Here is a 19,555-nt window from a genome sequence, read left to right as displayed (position 1 = left end):
TTTTATCAAAAATATCTATTTGGGGGTGGTTGGAAGATGACAATTATTATTATTTCTCTTACGTCCTAGAGGAGGCTGGGGTCCACATTTAGTACCATTAGGTATAGACGGGTCCACCAGGAGCCATTGGCACTTTAAGAGTTTGAGTGTGGGTTGGCTCCTCCCTCTATGCCCCTCCTACCAGACTCAGTTTAGTAAATGTGCCTGGAGGAGCTGGTCACAGCTAGGGGAGCTCTACAGAGCTTCTTTAGTAAAAGTTTATTTTAGAGATTTATTATTTTACAGCGAGGCTGTTGGCAACAGCCTCCCCGCTTCGTGGGACTAAGGGGGGGAGTAGTGTCCGCCCTGCGGGGTCTGAGCCACTATCTCCGCTGACAGGACACTGAGCTCCTGAGGGGATCAATCGTTCCCCGCCACAGGAGATCGCTCACCCCAGCAGCATGCCGCCACCCCCTTACAGAGCCAGAAGATTGGTGGCGAGTGAGTCACCGATCCCCCTAGCAAGCGGGGGGCCGGTGTGAAGATGGCGTCAACAAAGTATGGAGCGCAGTACTAATTGTGCTCCGGGGCTCAGCAGTACATAGTGCGGCACTGTGAGGGGCGCCCTGAGCCAGCGCCTACACCCTACACTGGTCACACAGCCTGTCGGGGTCCCGGGATCTCAGCAAGCATAATTCCTCAGGCCAGTATAATCCTATGAAGAGCGGGAAAACAGCACCATTTTGGGGGTGGAGCTTCTCAGAGCGGACCCAGCAGCGTTCAGCGCCATTTCCTGCCTGCACAACGCTGTCGGTGAAGAGCAAGTCCCTCCAGAACAACTCCAGCTATCCCTCACGGTACCAGGCGGTTGTAAAAGTGTGGGGGGGGGGAGGCTGTATACAGGCTGTTTAACCTATTAAGGTGCACAGTCAGCGCGGGTTGGGGGTCTCCCTTTACCTAAAAAGCGCTGTAGGTGGATTGGCTCCAATCTGTGTCTCTCTTGCCATTCTTGGGGGTGAAACTCTGTCTGTCCTCTCGTGTGTGTGTGTGTGTGTGTGTGTGTGTGTGTGTGTGTGTGTGTGTGTGTGTGAGTGTCTGTGGTCTCCATTAAGCTATGTCCAGGGAGTGTGTCATATGCTGCAGAGGATATGTCCTCTCAGGATGATCCCGTTCCATGTAATCAGGATTGCACTGTTTTAGCACAGATACCAGCAAGGGAGCCTGAGTGGTTATCCTCTATCAAATCTATGATTTCTCGGATTTCTACTAGAGTTGCACAGAATGAGTCTGCAACTCAGGCTTTACAGAACTCTATGGCAGTCTGGCCCAGTTCTGTTACCTCAGGGCCCCCTGCTGTATATTCCCAAAAATGTGCTCTTGCACAAATTATGCAAGATGACACGGATACCGATTCTGACACTGCACTGAGGACGGTGATGGGGATGTATTGAGGGGGCAGCATCTCTTGCAAAAGGGGTGCAGTTGATGATAGAGGCCATTAGGGATGTGTTGAATATTACTGATACAACACCTGTGCAGGTTGAGGCTTACTTTACTGAAAATAAGAAAGCCTCGCTAACCTTCCCTGCGTCAAAAGAATTAAATGCTATTTTTGAAAAAGCATGGGAAAACCCTGAGAAAAAATTCCAGATCCCTAAAAGGGTCCTGGTGGCGTTTCCTTTCCTTGTGGAGGATAGAAAAAAATGGGAAAACCCGCCCATTGTTGACGCGTCTGTATCCAGACTCTTAAAAAAGGTGGTGTTACCTGTTCCAGGATCCACCACCTTGAAAGAGCCGGCTGATCGTAAAATTGATAATACGCTCAAATCCATGTACACGGCTTCAGGGGCTATATTACGTCCCACTATTGCCAGTGCTTGGATTGCCAAAGCTATAGTAAAGTGGTCGGGCACATTACTTGAAGATTTGGATACTGTGGATAAATCTGATGTTGAATTGTTTTTGCGTAACATTCAGGATTTGGCAGGATTTTTCGTAGAATCCATGAAAGACCTGGGTTCCATGGCTGCAGGAATTTCTTCCATGTCTGTCTCAGCTCATAGGGGACTTTGGCTGCGCCAGTGGTCTGCCGACGTGGAATCCAGGAGAGGTATGGAGACCCTACCCTACACAGGTCAGGCTCTCTTTTGGGAAGCATTAGATGCGTGGATCTTCACGGCTACAGCGGGTATGTCACCTTTTCCTCCCTCAGCTGTACATGCTACGAAGAAACCCTTTTCTTCAGCTGCAACACAGTCCTTTCGTGTTGCTAAAACAAGAAAGGCGAAACCGTCTAACACCTTCTTGAGAGGAGGTCGACCAAAATCCAAAATGCTGCGGGTTTCCAGGAACAGAAGCCTGCTTCAGGTACGCCAAAGTCCTCATCATAACGGTGGACCGAGCGGCCTGGAGGTAGGGCCGGTGGGGGCGAAACTCAGACATTTCAGTCACGTCTGGGCGTCGTCCGGCCTGGATCCCTGGGTACAAGATATTGTGTCCCAGGGGTACCGGTTGGAATTTCAAGATCTCCCTCCTCACCGGTTCTTTAAATCAGGCTTGCCAGCTTTGCTGGCAGACAGGGCTGTCCTGCAGGCAGCCGTTCAGAAGTTGGTGGAGGCACAGGTTATTGTACCGGTCCCTCCTCATCTGCAAAACAAAGGTTACTATTCGAACCTTATCGTGGTACCGAAACCGGATGGTTTAGTCAGGCCCACTCTGAACCTAAAATGGCTAAATCCCTTTCTGAAGGAGTTCAAGTTCAAAATGGAGTCTCTAAGGGCGGTGATATCAAGTCTGGAAGAGGGGGAATTCCTGGTATCCCTGGATATCAAGGATGCGTACCTCCACATTCCGATTTGGCCGCCGCATCAGACTTATCTCCGATTTGCACTGTTGGACTGTCACTATCCGTTCCAGACTCTGCCATTTGGCCTCTCTACAGCACCAAGGGTTTTCACCAAGGTGATGGCGGAAATTATGGTTCTCCTCCGCAGACAGGGGGTGAACATAATTCCATATCTTGACGATCTGCTGATAAAGGCACCGTCCAAGGAGAAGCTGTTACAGTCCATCCTTCTCACGACCCACCTGCTCATGGAACACGTTGGATCCTGAATCTCCCAAAATTAAATTTGGATCCAACCAGGAGGTTGTCCTTTCTGGGAATGATCCTCGACATGGAAGCGCAGAGGGTGTTTCTTCCAGAGGAAAAAGTGTTGGTGATACAAAAAATAGTCCGGGATGTCCTGAAGCCAGCCCGGGTGTCGGTTCATCAGTGCATTCGCCTTCTGGAAAAGATGGTGGCCTCTTACGAGGCTCTACAGTATGGGAGGTTTCATGCTCGGTCCTTCCAACCGCCTCTCCTGGACAAGTGTTCGGGATCCCATCTACATATGCACCAGAGGATACGTCTGTCACCAAAGGCCAGGAATATTTTTTTTTGCAACTACCTCACCTTCTGGATGGCCGCAGGTTCGGGATTCAGGACTGGATCCTTCTAACCACGGATGCAAATCTCAGAGGCTGGGGCGCAGTCACTCAAGGGGAGACCTTCCAAGTAAGGTGGTCAAGTCTGGAAGCCGGCCTGCCGATAAACATTCTTGAACTAAGAGCTGTCTACAACGGTCTTCTCCAAGCGGCCCATCTTCTGAGAAATCAGGCCATTCAAGTGCAGTCGGACAATATAACGACAGTGGCTTACATCAACCGACAGGGTGGATCGAAGAGCAGAGCTGCAATGTCAGAGGTATCCAGAATCATCCTCTGGGCAGAAAAACACGCATTGGTGCTGTCAGCAATCTTCATTCTGGGAGTAGACAACTGGGAAGCGGACTTCCTCAGCAGAAACAATCTCCATCCAGGAGAGTGGGGACTCCATCCGGAGGTGTTCACGTAGGGGACAAATCTTTGGGGTATACCTCAAATAGACATGATGGCCTCTCGTCTCAACAAGAAGCTTTGGCATTATTGTTCCAGGTCGAGGGACCCGCAAGCCGTGGCGGTGGATGTCCTAGTGACTCCGTGGGTGTTCCGATCGGTGTATGTGTTTCCTCCACTTGCACTCGAACACGTTTGCAAAGTTCTACAAGTTCAATACTTTGGCCGCTGAGGACCTAAAGTTTGGTCAGTCAGTTTTGCTGGAGCCTCCGCGCTCTCCCTCTCGTTCTGGGAGCTTTGGTACATCCCCATGGTACTAACGTGGACCCCAGCATCCTCTAGGACGTAAGAGAAAATAGGATTTTAGTTACCTACCGGTAAATTCTTTTCTCGTAGTCCGTAGAGGATGCTGGGCGCCTGCCCAGCGCTTCATTTTCCTGCTATCGTTATTTGGTTCAGTACAACTTCATTTTAGTTGAGTACTGCATTGCTGCTTGGTAAGTAATGTTTCAGCGGTTGCTGCGTTTCAAGCTAGTTAGCTTGATGTGCCTTGTATGTGTGAGCTGGTGTGAATCTCGCCACTATCTGTGTAAAATCCTTCTCTCGAAGATGTCCGTCTCCTCGGGCACAGTTTCTAGACTGAGTCTGGTAGGAGGGGCATAGAGGGAGGAGCCAGCCCACACTCTCAAACTCTTAAAGTGCCAATGGCTCCTGGTGGACCAATCTATACCCCATGGTACTAATGTGGACCCCAGCATCCTCTACGGACTACGAGAAAAGGATTTACCGGTAGGTAACCAAAATCCTATTTATTATTATTTTTATTTTTTTGCACATGTCCTTTGAAAATAACCTTGCCCCATTCCACTAGTATGTAAGCTCTGGAGGGCTTCAGTTAGTAAACCTGCTAGAGAAGACTATTTCTCCATTAAAAAAAGCCTGACTTATGCTTAGCTGTACAGTGTCACTTGTCTTCCCATTATTTTGTTGATGGACCATAGGTGGGGTTGACACAGCCAAATTGCAGCACTTGTGAGCTCCTTTGATGGAGTATGCTGGGTGAAACAATAGCATTAGCGGGATTTTCTGACCAACACAGTTGTGCTTCCTTGGCCCAACACCAAAACTATTTGAGATATAAAAGACCGCACAGACCTCCAATATACCGTCTATAACAATATGCCAATTCATGAGGCAAGTATTAATGATGGTGAATACGTACATTTAAAGTGAATTTACCAGTGTTTTCTGGTTAGGAATTGAAGAATTATATGGCATGTATTTAACGGGAAGCTATATATAACACTACTGGAATAGAGTAATAGCTCTCGGTTATAGCTGTATACATATCAAGAGTAATAATTCACAACACATCATCTTCTTAAAATTTACTGTTTAGCAACTAGGTACATATCCTAATAAGGAACAACAAATCAAGCATATTCAGTGGTTTAGCTTTTTAATATCACTCTATTATAATTTTTTAAAAATTATTTTTTTCACTTTTCTCACAAATTTATTATTTTCATTCACATATTTCGCCAGCTATTAACGGTATATAATAAAAGTTATATTTTAACATTAGTGGCCATTATCTGAAAGGATAATGACTTATAGTATAAATAAATGGTATTAGTCCTTGTGTGCCCTAATAAAGGAATACTTTTTTCTCTGTTTGCCCAATACCCAACACCAAAACTACCGGTTTATAAACTGGTTGAGTTTAGCAGAAGTTTGGTGAGTTTTGTAGGGTTTATATTCCTTATCCCTCTTCTTACTGAGCACAATTCTGTATCTGTATAAAGTGCATAGCTTTGTACACACTTCAGTAACCTGTTTAGTTCCATACTGTACCATCATAACAAGCTGGAAAAGCCAGCATCATTTCTTTGTGATGATGCAGATGAAATGACACCATCTCCTTTCATTGTGTTTCTTTTTCCCCCTTGTTTTCCTTTAGCTGCACTAAAGGAGCACTTTGGGTGTTCCTTCTTTTCTCCCACAGCTTTGTCCACGAATAACATATCTGAATTCAGATTTGACTTCCCAAATTCTGATCCTGGAGATGCAACACAATCAGATTTTGGTGCCAACCTAATTCATAATTTTGGCACGGTGAAAACTCAGGTAGAAAACACACAGCCTCTTTATCCACAGCCTCAAAGGCCGCGAGTATCTTTATATGAAAGCAGCAAATACAATAGCACCGGTCGAAAGAAGCTTCAGAGATTTCATAGCGCGTTTGAGAAAGTTGACAACATGCGATGTTTTTTGTCGGAGAGAACTCTGAGGAGCTATGCTTTTGAAGACAGTATAGGCTTGTCTAACGCCAACTATTGTCTTGATGATGTATTCCTTGAAGAAAACTCAAATTCTTCCGAAAAATCTTCAAAGTCTGCGTCTGTCAACTGTAGCCTATCTACAGTTCGTATAAGTAATGGTATGACGAGCATGCGTTGTGTACCTTTGTTGTGCGGTGTTGTGCCACAGAGTGCACCTTGCTTTTAATTTCTGCGTCTACAGATGTATCTGTATTTTTGCTGCATCCATCCTTCCTGTCTTATTTTTTAACAATCCAATATTTTTTTGAGTTTTCATATTATGTGTGGTCAACAAACAGCTTGATACTACGCAGATCATTTTTCTATATATTTTTCCGTTTCTCTGTGTTTGTGTTGTTTTTTTTTTGATCTGTGCATATTGTGTCAAGTGGATTTACATATGACTTTGTGTGTAAATATAAATCAGTCTTGTCTTATATGTTCTGAAAATGGATGTTCTGCACTGAAACTGCATGCGTTTATGTGCATGGTATGAAAGCCATAACTTTGTATAAACTGGTTGCACACATTTGCAGTGACATACATTGTGGTTCCTCCATGCTGTTCCATTTACTGAGAAGAGGGTGTTAATGAGATTACTTACAAATATATACTATACACACACACACACACCACACGCACACACTCACACACTGAACCTGTCAAGCCAATCTGTAAACAATTCTTTTTCAAAATGCCTCATATACAGACGATAATTGTAGGCTTTTAATGTGTTTTTAACGTTTACTAAACACACTTTAACATTTACAGTTAAAGTTCTTTTTCATTGCCTGGCTGTCTGACCACTAAAGGTTCCAGTTTATGCTCAATGTTTTAGCTGTGTGGAAATGTATTTGTTTCGTTAATGCAGTGTCACAGTTCTTATTGGAACATTATTGTGCAATCATATCAATGTTTAGAAATTAGAATTCCTTGCTGTGTATTTTGCTTATTAACATCTTGTTTTTACTGCTCCTGCTTTAAAGTTTATTATGTCACCAATAAGTCGCCTAACACAACCCAACTAGCAGAATTGAGACACAGACTGAACAAAAGTAACTGATGGAAAATGGATGGACTTGAGAAGCCAGGTTCTACACCTATAGTTCAAAGAAGTCATTACTGTTCTATTACAGTAAATGCAAGCAACTGAGACAGCTATTAATAGGTTTAGATTCTCTTTATCACCTTCTACTAGGGGTGACTTGGAGTACGTGTTACCATTTTTTAGATGCTATGAAACTATTACCTAAAAGAAAACTATTAAAATCACATTTCTTTAACAGCGTCCCCTCCGGCACGGCCCACGACACCACTTTCTGTTGGTACAATTGTACCGCCACCAAGGCCTCTATCCAGACCAAAGCTTTCTGCTAGCAAACTCGGTGGAATAAATGAAATTGTAAGTTCTTTCTCTAGCTAGTGGTAATAAACTGTCCAGTTTTGCAGTGGCTCACCTTGCTTTTGTACCATTATGGGTTTTTTTTCTCTCTTTTACTATATAGAACAATAGTAAAACAGTTTAATGAAGCATTTTAATTTATTGGCCTTAAAATAGTCTAATAGAGATTGTATATTGTTTATGATGACGTTATTTTGAAATAAACACAACATTCTAAAGTAGGATGTGTTTATTTTAAAAAGCTGAAGTGTCTGTTTTGAAAATCTGTATTCTATTGATCACATGTCACATTGATACATTTTGTCAGTCATTCTTTATGGAATGAATATGGTTATACTGTAGTACAAATGTTCTGATGTTATTGATTACAGAGGCGACACTCTCCATACTGTATATTTGTATTTCCCCTTTTGGTCCAGTGTAAATATTAAGTAATTATTGTATAAAAATATTCTTTTAGGACTCTTGCCTTGTTTCTGTTAAGGTGCTATCAAGGCTGATAAAGTACAGTGCCATTGCTTTGCTTTGCGTTTAAATCCTGACTCCCGTATGGGCTGTGGTTTAATGGCAGGGGATGTGTGACATCTTGAAGGCATGGTGCAGCATAATTTTGGGAATGCTTAGACAGTGAAATGATTGAAAATATAATGCAAGCAGGCAAAGAGCTTACAAACACTGTCCCCAGGGGGGTCTTACAGTCTACTCTGAAAGATAAGGGGTACTTACATCTTACAGCTGTGTCTGTCAGATATATATTGTCCTCTAACAGATTCAAGGAAGACATTGTTTAGGTTGGTGTGTTTTTTAAACTTTTATGTAATTCAGTACAGCAGTTTAATGTAAGAGTTAAGGCAACCAGACATTAAAAGGGGTTCACTACGGCTGGCCGGCGGTCGGGCTCCCGGCGACCAGCATCCCGGCGCCGGGAGCCCGACCGCCGGCTTACCGACAGCTTGGCGAGCGCAAATGAGCCCCTTGCGGGCTCGCTGCGCTCGCCACGCTACGGGCACGGTGGCGCGCTACGTGCGCCACACTATTTTATTCTCCCTCTATGGGGGTCGTGGACCCCCACGAGGGAAAATAAGTGTCGGTATGCCGGCTGTCGGGCTCCCGGCGCCGGTATACTGAGCGCCGGGAGCCCGACCGCCGGCAAACAGAAGACCACCCATTAAAAGTGACAATGCAGTAAGTAAGTGAATTTGAAGAAGAAAAAATAGTAAAAATACAATATATCGTTTTTAGTTGTTTCTTGGCATAAAAAAATAGATTACATCTGGCAGTTGTAGTAATAATATGGGATTTTCAGTTTACTTCTGCCTTATTTGTGTTTGGCCACCACTAACCCCAGAGTGTTTGCCATTCCTGTAGCCGTTTGTGTAATTAGGCCACCAACATGTGATCTGGATCCCAAACCCTCAGATCTGCCCCTTCACACTGCCTAGTACCAGCTTCAGAGCTCCATACAGTTTCAGTGTGTAAAGCACATATAGCGCTATGTCTGGCAGCAGGCATGGCTGAGAAGGAAAATATCAATGAGACCGACTGCACTTCATTGCTTGTTAGTATTAGGGCAGCCCTGGCTAAGAACGTGACTGAATGTGCAGCAAACTGAGGTCAGCTTAATGCACGAGAAGCAGTCGCTTAGCATTTCATGCAGCAACATAACCCATCCGATGCTATCTCCCCTGGCCGAGATCAGAGCAATAAGCCTCTATCTGGAATATATGAAGATTTACTTCCCCTTCTAAACCTGATGGAATTTCTGCAGCAGGATACATTGGTTTCCACAGGAAAACATCGGGGTATAGAGTGGATCTTGATCCAGAGGCACCAACAGGCTAAAGCTTTAGGCTGTCCCAGGATGCATTGGGGATTCCTCTATAAATCCCGCCTCCAGGCACTGGAGGTCAGCTTCAGTTGGGGTCTGCAGCAGCTGGTCACCAATCAGGAGGGCTGCACTGGGCAGCCCTGAAAAAGCTTTTCTAAGAAAATTTCTTCAACTGGGCTGTCAGCGCTGTAGGTCAGGAGACACGTCAGCGCTGCAGTTCCATTACCTCCCAAGCGGTGTCGCATACTCCCGCGGCTGTGTTCCCGGGTACTTGCGGCGAGACGCTTCTGCTTAGGCACACAGTTGCAGACCGCTCTAATGTACAGGTCGGGTGTACTAATGCCCCATTTAATAAGACTGTAGTACCGGCGGCGGAAGTCCAGCATAGGGAACCGGCACTTGACCTGTAGCCCTTCCTCCGGTCCAGGGCGCCATCTCTGAGTAGATTTTCCCGTCCTGGTGCTGCCTCACACTCTCCCTCATTCCCTGACAGACGCTGGGCGCCAACTTCCGAGCATAGTTGCTACTGATCCCTGGGATTGCAGGGTAAGGTCTCCCTTGTAAAGTCGCCTGTATACAGCACTGTGACTTTTCAAACACTTGAGTATTCTACATGTCTTTATACAGACAGCATTAGTTAAGAAAGAGTGTACCTGTTATAGAATATATTGTGCGAGTATTCTGATATATACCTCCGGTCTAGGACTGCGCTGTGTTATATGTAAATACTAGTCCAGTGCAGCTTTATTGTGAAAATAATTTCTGCATTGCCTATGACTGTGTGTCTGTATCTGCTGTGTGGTTTCACTCTTATGTTTCCCAGATATAACTGTCACTATATTCTGTACCCTAAGAGGCTAGGTACATCTGGGTTTGCTAATATAGTGCGTCACAGTATTGATCCAATACGTATATTTTACTGTCTACTCAGTGACCTAATACCGGATTTATTTGCAGGTGTTGTACTTTGTCTGGCTGTATCGTACTTAGTCGCTCTGTTGTTGCGTTCTCACATAATGTCTAACAGAAAGGGCAGTGAATCGGTGAAAGCTCCTGCATCATGCAGAGCATGCTCCAGGGATTTATCAGAGGGGGAAGTGTTATATGACTGTCTGTGTACAAAATGTCATATGCCTCCCAGTCAGTCCGCAGCTCCTGCAATGGAGCACTCTAGGCTGCGTTCACCAACCTACTGGGTACACTGGTGAAACGCATAGCACCCCCTATGGGACCACCGGTGCTCTGCACATAATATTGTCCCTAAGGTTAATCCGCCTTGGGCGGAAAAATTGTTAAACCAACTGCAGAAATATATCCGTCTTTGGTTAGACAGAAAACCTACACCAGGTCGCTCCCGTGTCTCTGGGTCCTCGAAGCGGGCGGCTTCCTCCTCGCAATCCAAAATCCTCTCTGATGTTTCAACTGAAGAGGAGGGGGAGCATATGGACCTGTCAGACACTGAATCCTGTGTACTGAGGATTCTCCCTCGCAGATTGATGTCCCTGCCTTAGTGGATGCTAATAGCATTTCCTTTATAGAGGAGGATTCCACTACTGTGGCAAAGAAAATTGATATGTTTAAACAGCAGAAGGTGGTTAAAGCTATATTACCCCATTCTGATCATTTTGTGGACCTCAGACGCGAACCATGGTAAATTCCCTCTGCCAAAACAGGCCTTGACTTGCTATCCTCTCTCTGCAGAGTTATGTAAAAATGGGAAATTCTCACGTCACCCGCCTTGTGGTATCATTCTCTCTGCCTGTCACCACTGTCACCTCACTGAAGGAACTTACAGATAAGGGTGTGGAGGGATGCCTGAAGTCTGTATACTCCTTTACTGGAGCCATTCATAGAACTACTATAGCTGCCTCCTGAGCTGCAAAAGGTATTCGAGGCGTGTGTTCAGGCATTAGAGGTAGAGCTGCCCGAGGATATATTTGACAATGCCAGACAATACCTGTCTCACAATATCACCACCACCTAATACGTTCAGGAGGCGTCCTTTGAGGCGGGTGTATTGGCAGCCAAGGCATCGACTACGTCTGTCCTGGCTCGCCGCGTACTGTGGTTGTGGTCATAGAAGGTAGTTTTAAACTCCAAAAGACCTTGTAGGTACTCCCCTTTACTGGGGACATCATGTTTGGGGAAGACCCAAATAAAATAGTGTCTGAAATAGCAGCCACTATGACTGCTTTTCTCCCCACTACTAATCCTTCTGCACAGAAAGAAATAGGTACCACTTTTCGTTCCTTTCGGGCTTAAGGGAATGCAAAAGGTCAGTCATACCCGAGACAATGTCATGCGTCCCAAACCACAAAGCCCAAGGCAAAACAATCCTGGGCAGCCAGTCAGCCTGCTTCAAAAATAATAATGATAAGCTTGTTGCATGACGTGGCGGGCCTCCCTCGTGGACACACTGGCGGTTCCATGGAACCTTCGACTGTGCTACATGTTCCTTCCAGTGACTCCTGCCCAGGGTACTACGGAAATTCAGTCAAGAAGGAGGACTACTACTTCTAGTCGCTCCAGCGTGGCCTCAACGGCAGTGGTTCTCAGACCTGCAGGGTCTATCAACATAGAGACCCCTTCTACTTCCTCAGCACCCGGACTTCCTCGTACAGTGCCCTTGTGTCTACCCAGACCTAGCCAATACTGGCTTTGACGGCATGGCTCTTGAAGCATCACTACTGGGGACCAAAGGATTTTCTGAGGCGGTTATCCAGACTTTGTTGAAAAGCCTGAAAACCGACATCTGTTCAGATTTATTACAGGGTCTGGAATTCTTACTTCACCTGGTGTGCTTAAAAGAATTATGATGTATATTGATTCAGAACGTACAGAATCCTGACTTTTCTGCAATGAGTCCTTGACCCAGGTCTTCGTCTGGCCACCCTCAAGATTCATATATCTGCCTTGTTGGTATGGTTTCAGAGGAAAATTGCGTCTATACCTGACGTTCATACTTTCACTCAGAGTGTACTTAGAATTCAGCTTCCCTATGTCCCTCTTGTGGCTCCATGGGATTTGACTGTTGTACTGAAAGCCCTGCAAGAGTCTACATTTGAACCTCTTGAGTTGGCGGACTTTAAATGGCTCACGGCCAAGGTCCTGTTTTTGCTGGCTATTGCCTTAGCAAGACCAGTGTCGGACTTATGTGCTTTGTCCTGTCGTCCACCCTATTTGATTTTTCACCGTGACCGGGCAGTTCTAAGAACTCAACCAGGTTATGTGCCTAAGGTGGTGTTATCTTTTCACCTTAACCAAGAGATGTGGTTCCAGCCTTTTTAATCTCTTCAGACCTGTTTTCCAAAGAGCATTCTTTGGATGTGGTGAGGTTTCTCCGTATTTATGTGGAGAGGACTGCCTCCTATCAGGAGGTCAGATTCCCTTTTTGTACTGTTTGGTTTCCACAAACGTGGCTGGCTTGCGAATAAGCAAACACTTGGCCAGATGGAAGAGAATGGTGATTGCACAAGCTTATGCGCAGGCTGGACTCCCAGCTCCTGCTGCTATTAAAGCCCGTTCTACTCGGTCTGTTGGACCTTCTTGGGCCGCCCGCTGTGGCGCATCCGCAGAACAATGTGCAAGGCCGCTATGTGGTCCTCAGTGAACATGTTTTTTAGGTTTTATACCTTTGAGATTTCCGCCTCCCAGGATGTTTCCTTTGGACACCGGGTTCTTATATCCGCTAAGGCGCATCCCCTCCCTTGAGGAACTGCTCTAGGACATCCCCAATGTTTTCCTGTGGAAACCAATGTATCCTGCTGCAGAAAACAAAAGTTATGGTAGACTTACCATTGTTAACTCTTTCTGCAAGTTACATTGGTTCCACAGGGCACCCACTCTGACCCACCTTGCTTCTTTGGGTTTGTTTGGCATTAGCTGCTGGTACCTTCTCCTGTCGTGAGAATGTGGTTCTATGTGACTAACATCTGCCTTCTCTCTTGCCTGCTCCTGCATTTGACTGGTTAATGAAACTGAGCTCCAGTGCTTGGAGGCGGACTTTAAAGCGTAGGCCCCAATGCATCCTGGGACAGCCTAAAACTTTAGCCTGTTGGTGCCTCTGGATCATGATCCACTCTAAACCCCAATGTTATCCTGTGGAACCAATATACCTTGCAGAAATAGAGTTAACAATAAAAGTCTACCATAACTCTCTCCTTTTTTCTAACTCGCAATTAAATCTTTCAGGATTCAATTTGGGTGGGGTAAGAAGTAATCTCAAAGTAAATTAATTGTCAGTTGATATTTTATTATTTAATAAAGTTTAAATACAAAAAACCCAAACTGAGAAAATAACTTTAGCCCGAACGTTTATAGATTTTCATTAATTTTTTATTTTATTTTTTCAGCCTCGGCCATTCAGCCCTCCTGTAACCTCTAACACTAGTCCGCCCCCCTCAGCCTCACTGCCTCGTACAGAAAGCTTGTCTTCAATATCCTCATCTGCTTCAATCAGCGCGGCAAATACTCCAACCTTCGGTAAGTGCTGTGTGCACCTGCCATGTACTGGTCTCATGTCTCACATCCAAACCAATGAAACTGTGGCCCCACACAAAACTTAATGCAGATTTACACCGCTAAAATTACAGATACATTAATGCTGAAAAACACACTTTTAAAATGACCCTAGTAGTAGGCTTCTTACACTGTGTATCATTTTGCATTTTGTTTTCTGAATTCAAAAAATGTCTGAATGTTATCTGAAAATGACATTGAGCACGAACACATTTTTCTATAATTTTGCCCGTGTCCCCCAAACTGTATATGTTTCATATACATAAGCGTGATGGGGCCTAAACATCCATCTGGTGATTCCCCGATGGCATATCCAGTTCGGCAATCCTATTCACTGATTGCGATTCTCTGGCATTTGGTAAAATCAAGCATGTTAAAATCTCTGACCCAAAAATGATCAGAATCAGAAAGTCAGAAATTTTATCATGTATTTTGCCAATTTACCAGGGATTGCTGGCATTGGATTTTGCCTTTTTTTTTGATCGTTAAAACAGTGGTTTTCAACCTCAAGTTTTCCCAACAGGATGTGGTTTGAGGATTTCTATCTCTGGATCCAGGTGTGATAATGATTGACTCTACAACATAGACTAACTCACCTGTACATAATTAAAGACCTCTACAAACAAAACATTTACTGGATGTTGTACTTGAGGGCTAGATTTGAGAGCTCCTGGCTTAAAAGATCCATATACAGAATCCCCACCAAACGTTATTCTAGATTTTAACATTCACCCAGCACAAAACTGTTGGGTAGAGCCATCTTTGAAGTTGCATTACATATATTAAAATGTTTGGTGATCCCACTTTTATGCTATACATGAGAAATGTCTGTGGCATTTACATTTCGGTTCCTTCATAGTTATTACCATATGTATAAAGCATAATTGTGATGGGATATCTAGTAGGGAGTTGTATGTTTAAGGATTGTCTTTTATTTGTATTGCGATGGAAATCAATACTTCTCTTTGCGGATACGTCTCTTCGTTTTAGGTATATCCCGTGGCCCCAGCCCTGTCACCTTAGGAAGCCAGGACACTCTGCCTGTGGCTGTAGCACTCTCTGAATCTGTTAATGCGTACTTCAAAGGAGCGGACCCAGCAAAGTAAGAAAGATTCATGTTTAATGGACATGGCCAGCCACTCTATCACATGAATGTATACCAAAGACTGTATATTGCTATAATAACAAACATGCAGGAACTGCATTATACCTAGTTAAATGTAGCCCACATGCTTACATTCACTCTTGTAGCAGGCTGGTGTTACACACAAGCTGAGAATGAAAGCCCATCAGGGTGCTGTCCTGAAGACATGGATTTACAGCTTCGTGTAATGGAGTGATGAGGCAATAGTTTCTTTAGAGCTTAATACTGCAACATATGATTATCTTCCTCAACTTGGAGCAACTACTTATGTTATCTATCTATGGCAGCGCGCTTATAGATATTTTAGAGCGGCATTCAATTGTTTTACCCACCGACAGCCACTAGATGGTGCCCAACGGAGCAATTCAATTGCTGCACTGTTCGGGTGTGAATGGCTGCTGGAGCCGGCATTTCAGCTCGCTGCCCTTCATACTGGCAAGCTGAAATGTGCGAAAAGTGACCTGTTTGGGTTCCAAAACGGCACTTTCCGCATTGTGCCCAGCACTTTGGTCGTGGGTTAATTGTTTTACACAGTTAAAGCCGGGCTTAGAACAGGTTAGATCATGTACTTTCCTGGATCTTCAATTGGGGATCCTGCAGTGGATGATTCTTCTTTCTTCATGATTTGTATACACTGCATTATTATGGGATGCATTCAGTATGCTGACAGTCACAGTGTTGACAGTTATCATGTCAACATAGTTGAAATGTGAGAGCTAGCATGCCAACAACTGCTAAATGTTGCCTTGTACACATTGTCGACATCACAAATGTCGACAATTGAACAGGCAACACTTTACAGAATGCTAATGTGATTATGACAATCTGCAAATAAATCAGCAAAAGCTGAAGTATGCAGCAGCCACCAGAGTGGGTTTTGGGTACTTACTGTTGGATGCGCCCCATTAATACACTGCTGATTGTCAGCATTGTTAGTATGTCAACATTTCAGCAGTGATGACATGCTCAATATCTCAACATTATGACCATGTTGATGTTCTAACAGTTGACACAAGTTACCATACTCATTGTAAGACTTAGCATATGCCCACACACTTTTGGGAATCTGTGAGCACTTTGCTTGTCATGTGACTTTTAATCCTATTAGCAGTGTTATTCTAAGTAGTGATAAACATTAGATGTGCAGAACGGATGATAACTGGGAACTGTTCTACATTTGTTTAATTTGTTATCCCATTTATTAACGCATGTTCTTACATCAGCAGTTTTAATTTGTGTGTCGCTGCTATGGTAGATGAGACTTTGTGCTATATATAAATCTTCTATTTTTTTTCTTTTGGACAACCAAGTCCTGGTATCTGTTGTTTTGGTGTTAACTATTTGTGGCCCTCCACTGAGCTAATTGACTTCAGTTCAGTCTTTTATGAATGCGGAAGCACTAGCTTATTTCTAAGTGTCAGTATAAAAACAAAGCTGTCCAGTATTTGTTCACTGCATTTAGTGGCCATCAGTATTTTCCCTGCATGCGAAATTTTTATTTATTGCAGTGATAAGTGCAATGTGATAACGCACCAGCCAATCAGTTTCTGTAATTTTTCAAACCTGTAATAATTGGCTGGTTTGTTATCACATTACACTTATCACTGCTTTATCATTTCGCTAGCATCCATAAGGTATATTGGGGACAGAATTAGTACAATGGGGTATAGACGTGTCCAAAGGAGCCAGTGCACTTTAAATTTCTTCCACTGTGTGTGCTGGCTCCTCCCCTCTATGCCTCCTACAGCTCAGTTTAGAATAAAGTGCCCTCAGGAGAGGTTGCACACTCTGATAGCTCCAGAGTTTTTCTTCATTTTCTTTTAAAGTTTTATTTATTTTGGTATGCTGTTTGGGCAACAGCATATCTGCGCCGTGGGAGTTTGGGGGGCGGTCACCGGCCTCTTGAGGTGCAGAGCCGCTTCCCTGCTGCAGGACCACCGTCCTGAGGGGCTGTTTGTTCAGCGGGGCATGGTGCCTTGGCTGTCGCAGCCACAGCATGCCACAAACCCCTAACGCTGCCTGAAGGTGATCGTCAGTGGTGAGTACCAACTGGGGGCCCCGCTAGGGGGGTCCCCGGGTTTACTGTGTGGCTGACAGCGTGGGTGTGGTGGGCGGTTCCCTCCTGGGGAAGACCTGCTATGGCCCCCGCGTGAGACTGGCTAATATAGGGTAAACCAAGCATTTATGTGAGGTTTTTACACATGGGGAGACATGCCAGTATAAATATACAGAAGTAGCTCCAGCTCCTCCAAACTGTGCCTTGGTCACTGGTACCGGGTATAACATCCCCTTGAGGGATTTTGTCCGTAACAGTCTCACTGTGTTTACACATAATAAATGCTGACAGCCTCACTGGGGCTGTGCAGCGCTGGGTGCGCTAGAGTCTTCTGTGAAGTTCTAATTATTTTAAATAAACATTTCAATGCCAGCGTTAATATATACTGCGGACGCAAGGCGCATCTTATTACCATATACGATAAAAGTGCGCTGAACGTCACAGCACTATATCCCTTAAGAGAAAGCAAGCAGTCGCACACATTTGTATACTGAGGTCCAACGCTCAGAGGTGTATATATATATATATATATATATATATATTTGATATTAAAAGGGGTATGCATATAAAATAACATATGTACAGTATATCATTAAGTATAACATGTATAATATGGTTACAAAGTTGCAGTTATAAAAGAAGCCGTTGTAGTTTCATAAGAATCAGTTACAGCCAATATACATACGGCTTAGTTTCACTGGAATCATGCAGCCAGTCATCAGGTAGGAGACTTCTGATAAGGGTGTGTGTGTAAGAGTGAATGAGAATGTGTGTGTGTGAGAGTGAATGAGAATCAGGGCCGGATCCAGGGGTGGTGAACGCCCCCCCTAACGGTCAAAACCATGTCCACTTACATGATGGTGATGGCGGCCACATTGCCAGCCACAGCCACCTGGTCCAGCAGAGGCATGAGGAAGATCCAGGGGTAGCGGGGCAAGCTGTCTTCGGCGCACAGTGGGGAGAACGAGCTGGATGAGCAGTTCCTGCTGGTGCTGTTCAGACGGGCTGTGTGCTGGCGGCTCCTCCATTATGGGCACGGTCACCGCGGGAGATGGGGGTAAGCCGCTCTGGGTGCCAGCGATCCAGTGCAGCAGCGATCTCCCTCTGCTGGCATCAGCGCTTGCAGCAGCCAGCACAGCCCAGCATCTCTCACCTGAAGATAGATCCTTCATATCGGCAGCATCCCTTTCCCCAGCATCCGGCTACCCGTACCAATAAATGGCACGCTGCAGCAACGCCAGCCCCACAGGCATGAACAGGGGTTGTGCTGGCTCCCTGCGCTGCTGGGGCTGCCAGAGGTGGGGGCTGCTGCCAGGTGATGGTGTGTGGCTGCACAGACATCCCTCCCTATCCTCCGTGTCCTCAGGGCCCCTAGCCCTATCTGCCATTATCACATGGTCACCCCCACCTTGGGCAGTGTGTGCCACCCATCGGTGTGTTAGTAGTTACATGTGCCCGGTGTGTGTACTACATAAGAAGTACATGTGCAGCCTGGCATGGCTTTATATGCTGTTTAGAGCATTAATGGACAGTTGGGATGGGAAGGGGGAGGAGTAATGAGTGTAAGGGAGGAGTAAGAAATAAATAAACTGCCCCCCCCCTAAAAGAAAAGGCTAGATCCATCCCTGATGAGAATGTATCAGTGTGTCTGCCTGCTTCTGGGTCCCTATTTTTATACAGTAAAGTAATAGGTGTATACAACAGTGGGTTTCTTCTTCTTCCATTGGTCCAGAGGCTAGACCTCTCAAGAACTCGACAGCTCATAGGTCAGTGTGAGGGCTTTTGTCCTATGTTGCAAACACATGTGTCTACCCCCAGGACCATGGCTGTGAATCCAGTTTCCAGTATCAGAAAGTCCTTTGTATTCATACATTTGGTCATAACTAATTGTTGCAATGTGCTACAATCTACCCATAGCTATCAAATTACTCCACACATTCTCCTGATCATTTTGACACTAAGCATGATATATTTAACTTGTTCCAATAATACGTATATATCTGATGTTACACTCTATTATATAAATACATTATAATGTCTGGTGCTTGCCATGTTTTGTCTACGTGTAATTTATGTGTTGTATTAAATATGTGTTGAATATATCTTTGTGGCTTGTCTGTGTGGGTGCGTATGCTATCGTATATCTTGTGCACACTGCGTGTATGCGCATGAACAGAGACCTCTCTGTTTGGAGTTTGTATGTTGTGTGTATGTAATATTTTTGACTTCGTCAGTCCACCCTTTGACAGTAGACAATAACTGTCGCACTAAACATAATTACAAAAAATATTTTCAAACAATAATTGGTGACCTAGGCACACGTATGTATTCATTTCGCAAATCAGACATTGACTATAGTTGGGGAGGAGGACCGGACATCCTCTATATGCGCTCGGCCGTCATGGGACCACTGGTTGGGTGTGGGACGACA

At 44.8% G+C, this 19,555-nt stretch overlaps 1 protein-coding gene across 1 annotated transcript in view; it reads left to right on the top strand.

The window, feature by feature from the left end:
- Positions 1–19,555, top strand: part of FCHO2 (FCH and mu domain containing endocytic adaptor 2) — a 418,994-nt gene that overhangs the window by 352,299 nt on the left and 47,140 nt on the right. The window contains exons 17-20 of the mRNA XM_063963877.1: positions 5,816–6,295; positions 7,463–7,578; positions 13,759–13,888; positions 14,915–15,026. Coding sequence (XP_063819947.1) covers positions 5,816–6,295; positions 7,463–7,578; positions 13,759–13,888; positions 14,915–15,026 — 838 coding nt within the window. The remainder of the gene's footprint in view (positions 1–5,815; positions 6,296–7,462; positions 7,579–13,758; positions 13,889–14,914; positions 15,027–19,555) is intronic.

Source organism: Pseudophryne corroboree, chromosome 1 (assembly GCF_028390025.1).
Source record: "Pseudophryne corroboree isolate aPseCor3 chromosome 1, aPseCor3.hap2, whole genome shotgun sequence".
Lineage (NCBI taxonomy): Eukaryota > Metazoa > Chordata > Amphibia > Anura > Myobatrachidae > Pseudophryne > Pseudophryne corroboree.
This window is presented reverse-complemented; position numbering and strand designations above follow the sequence as displayed.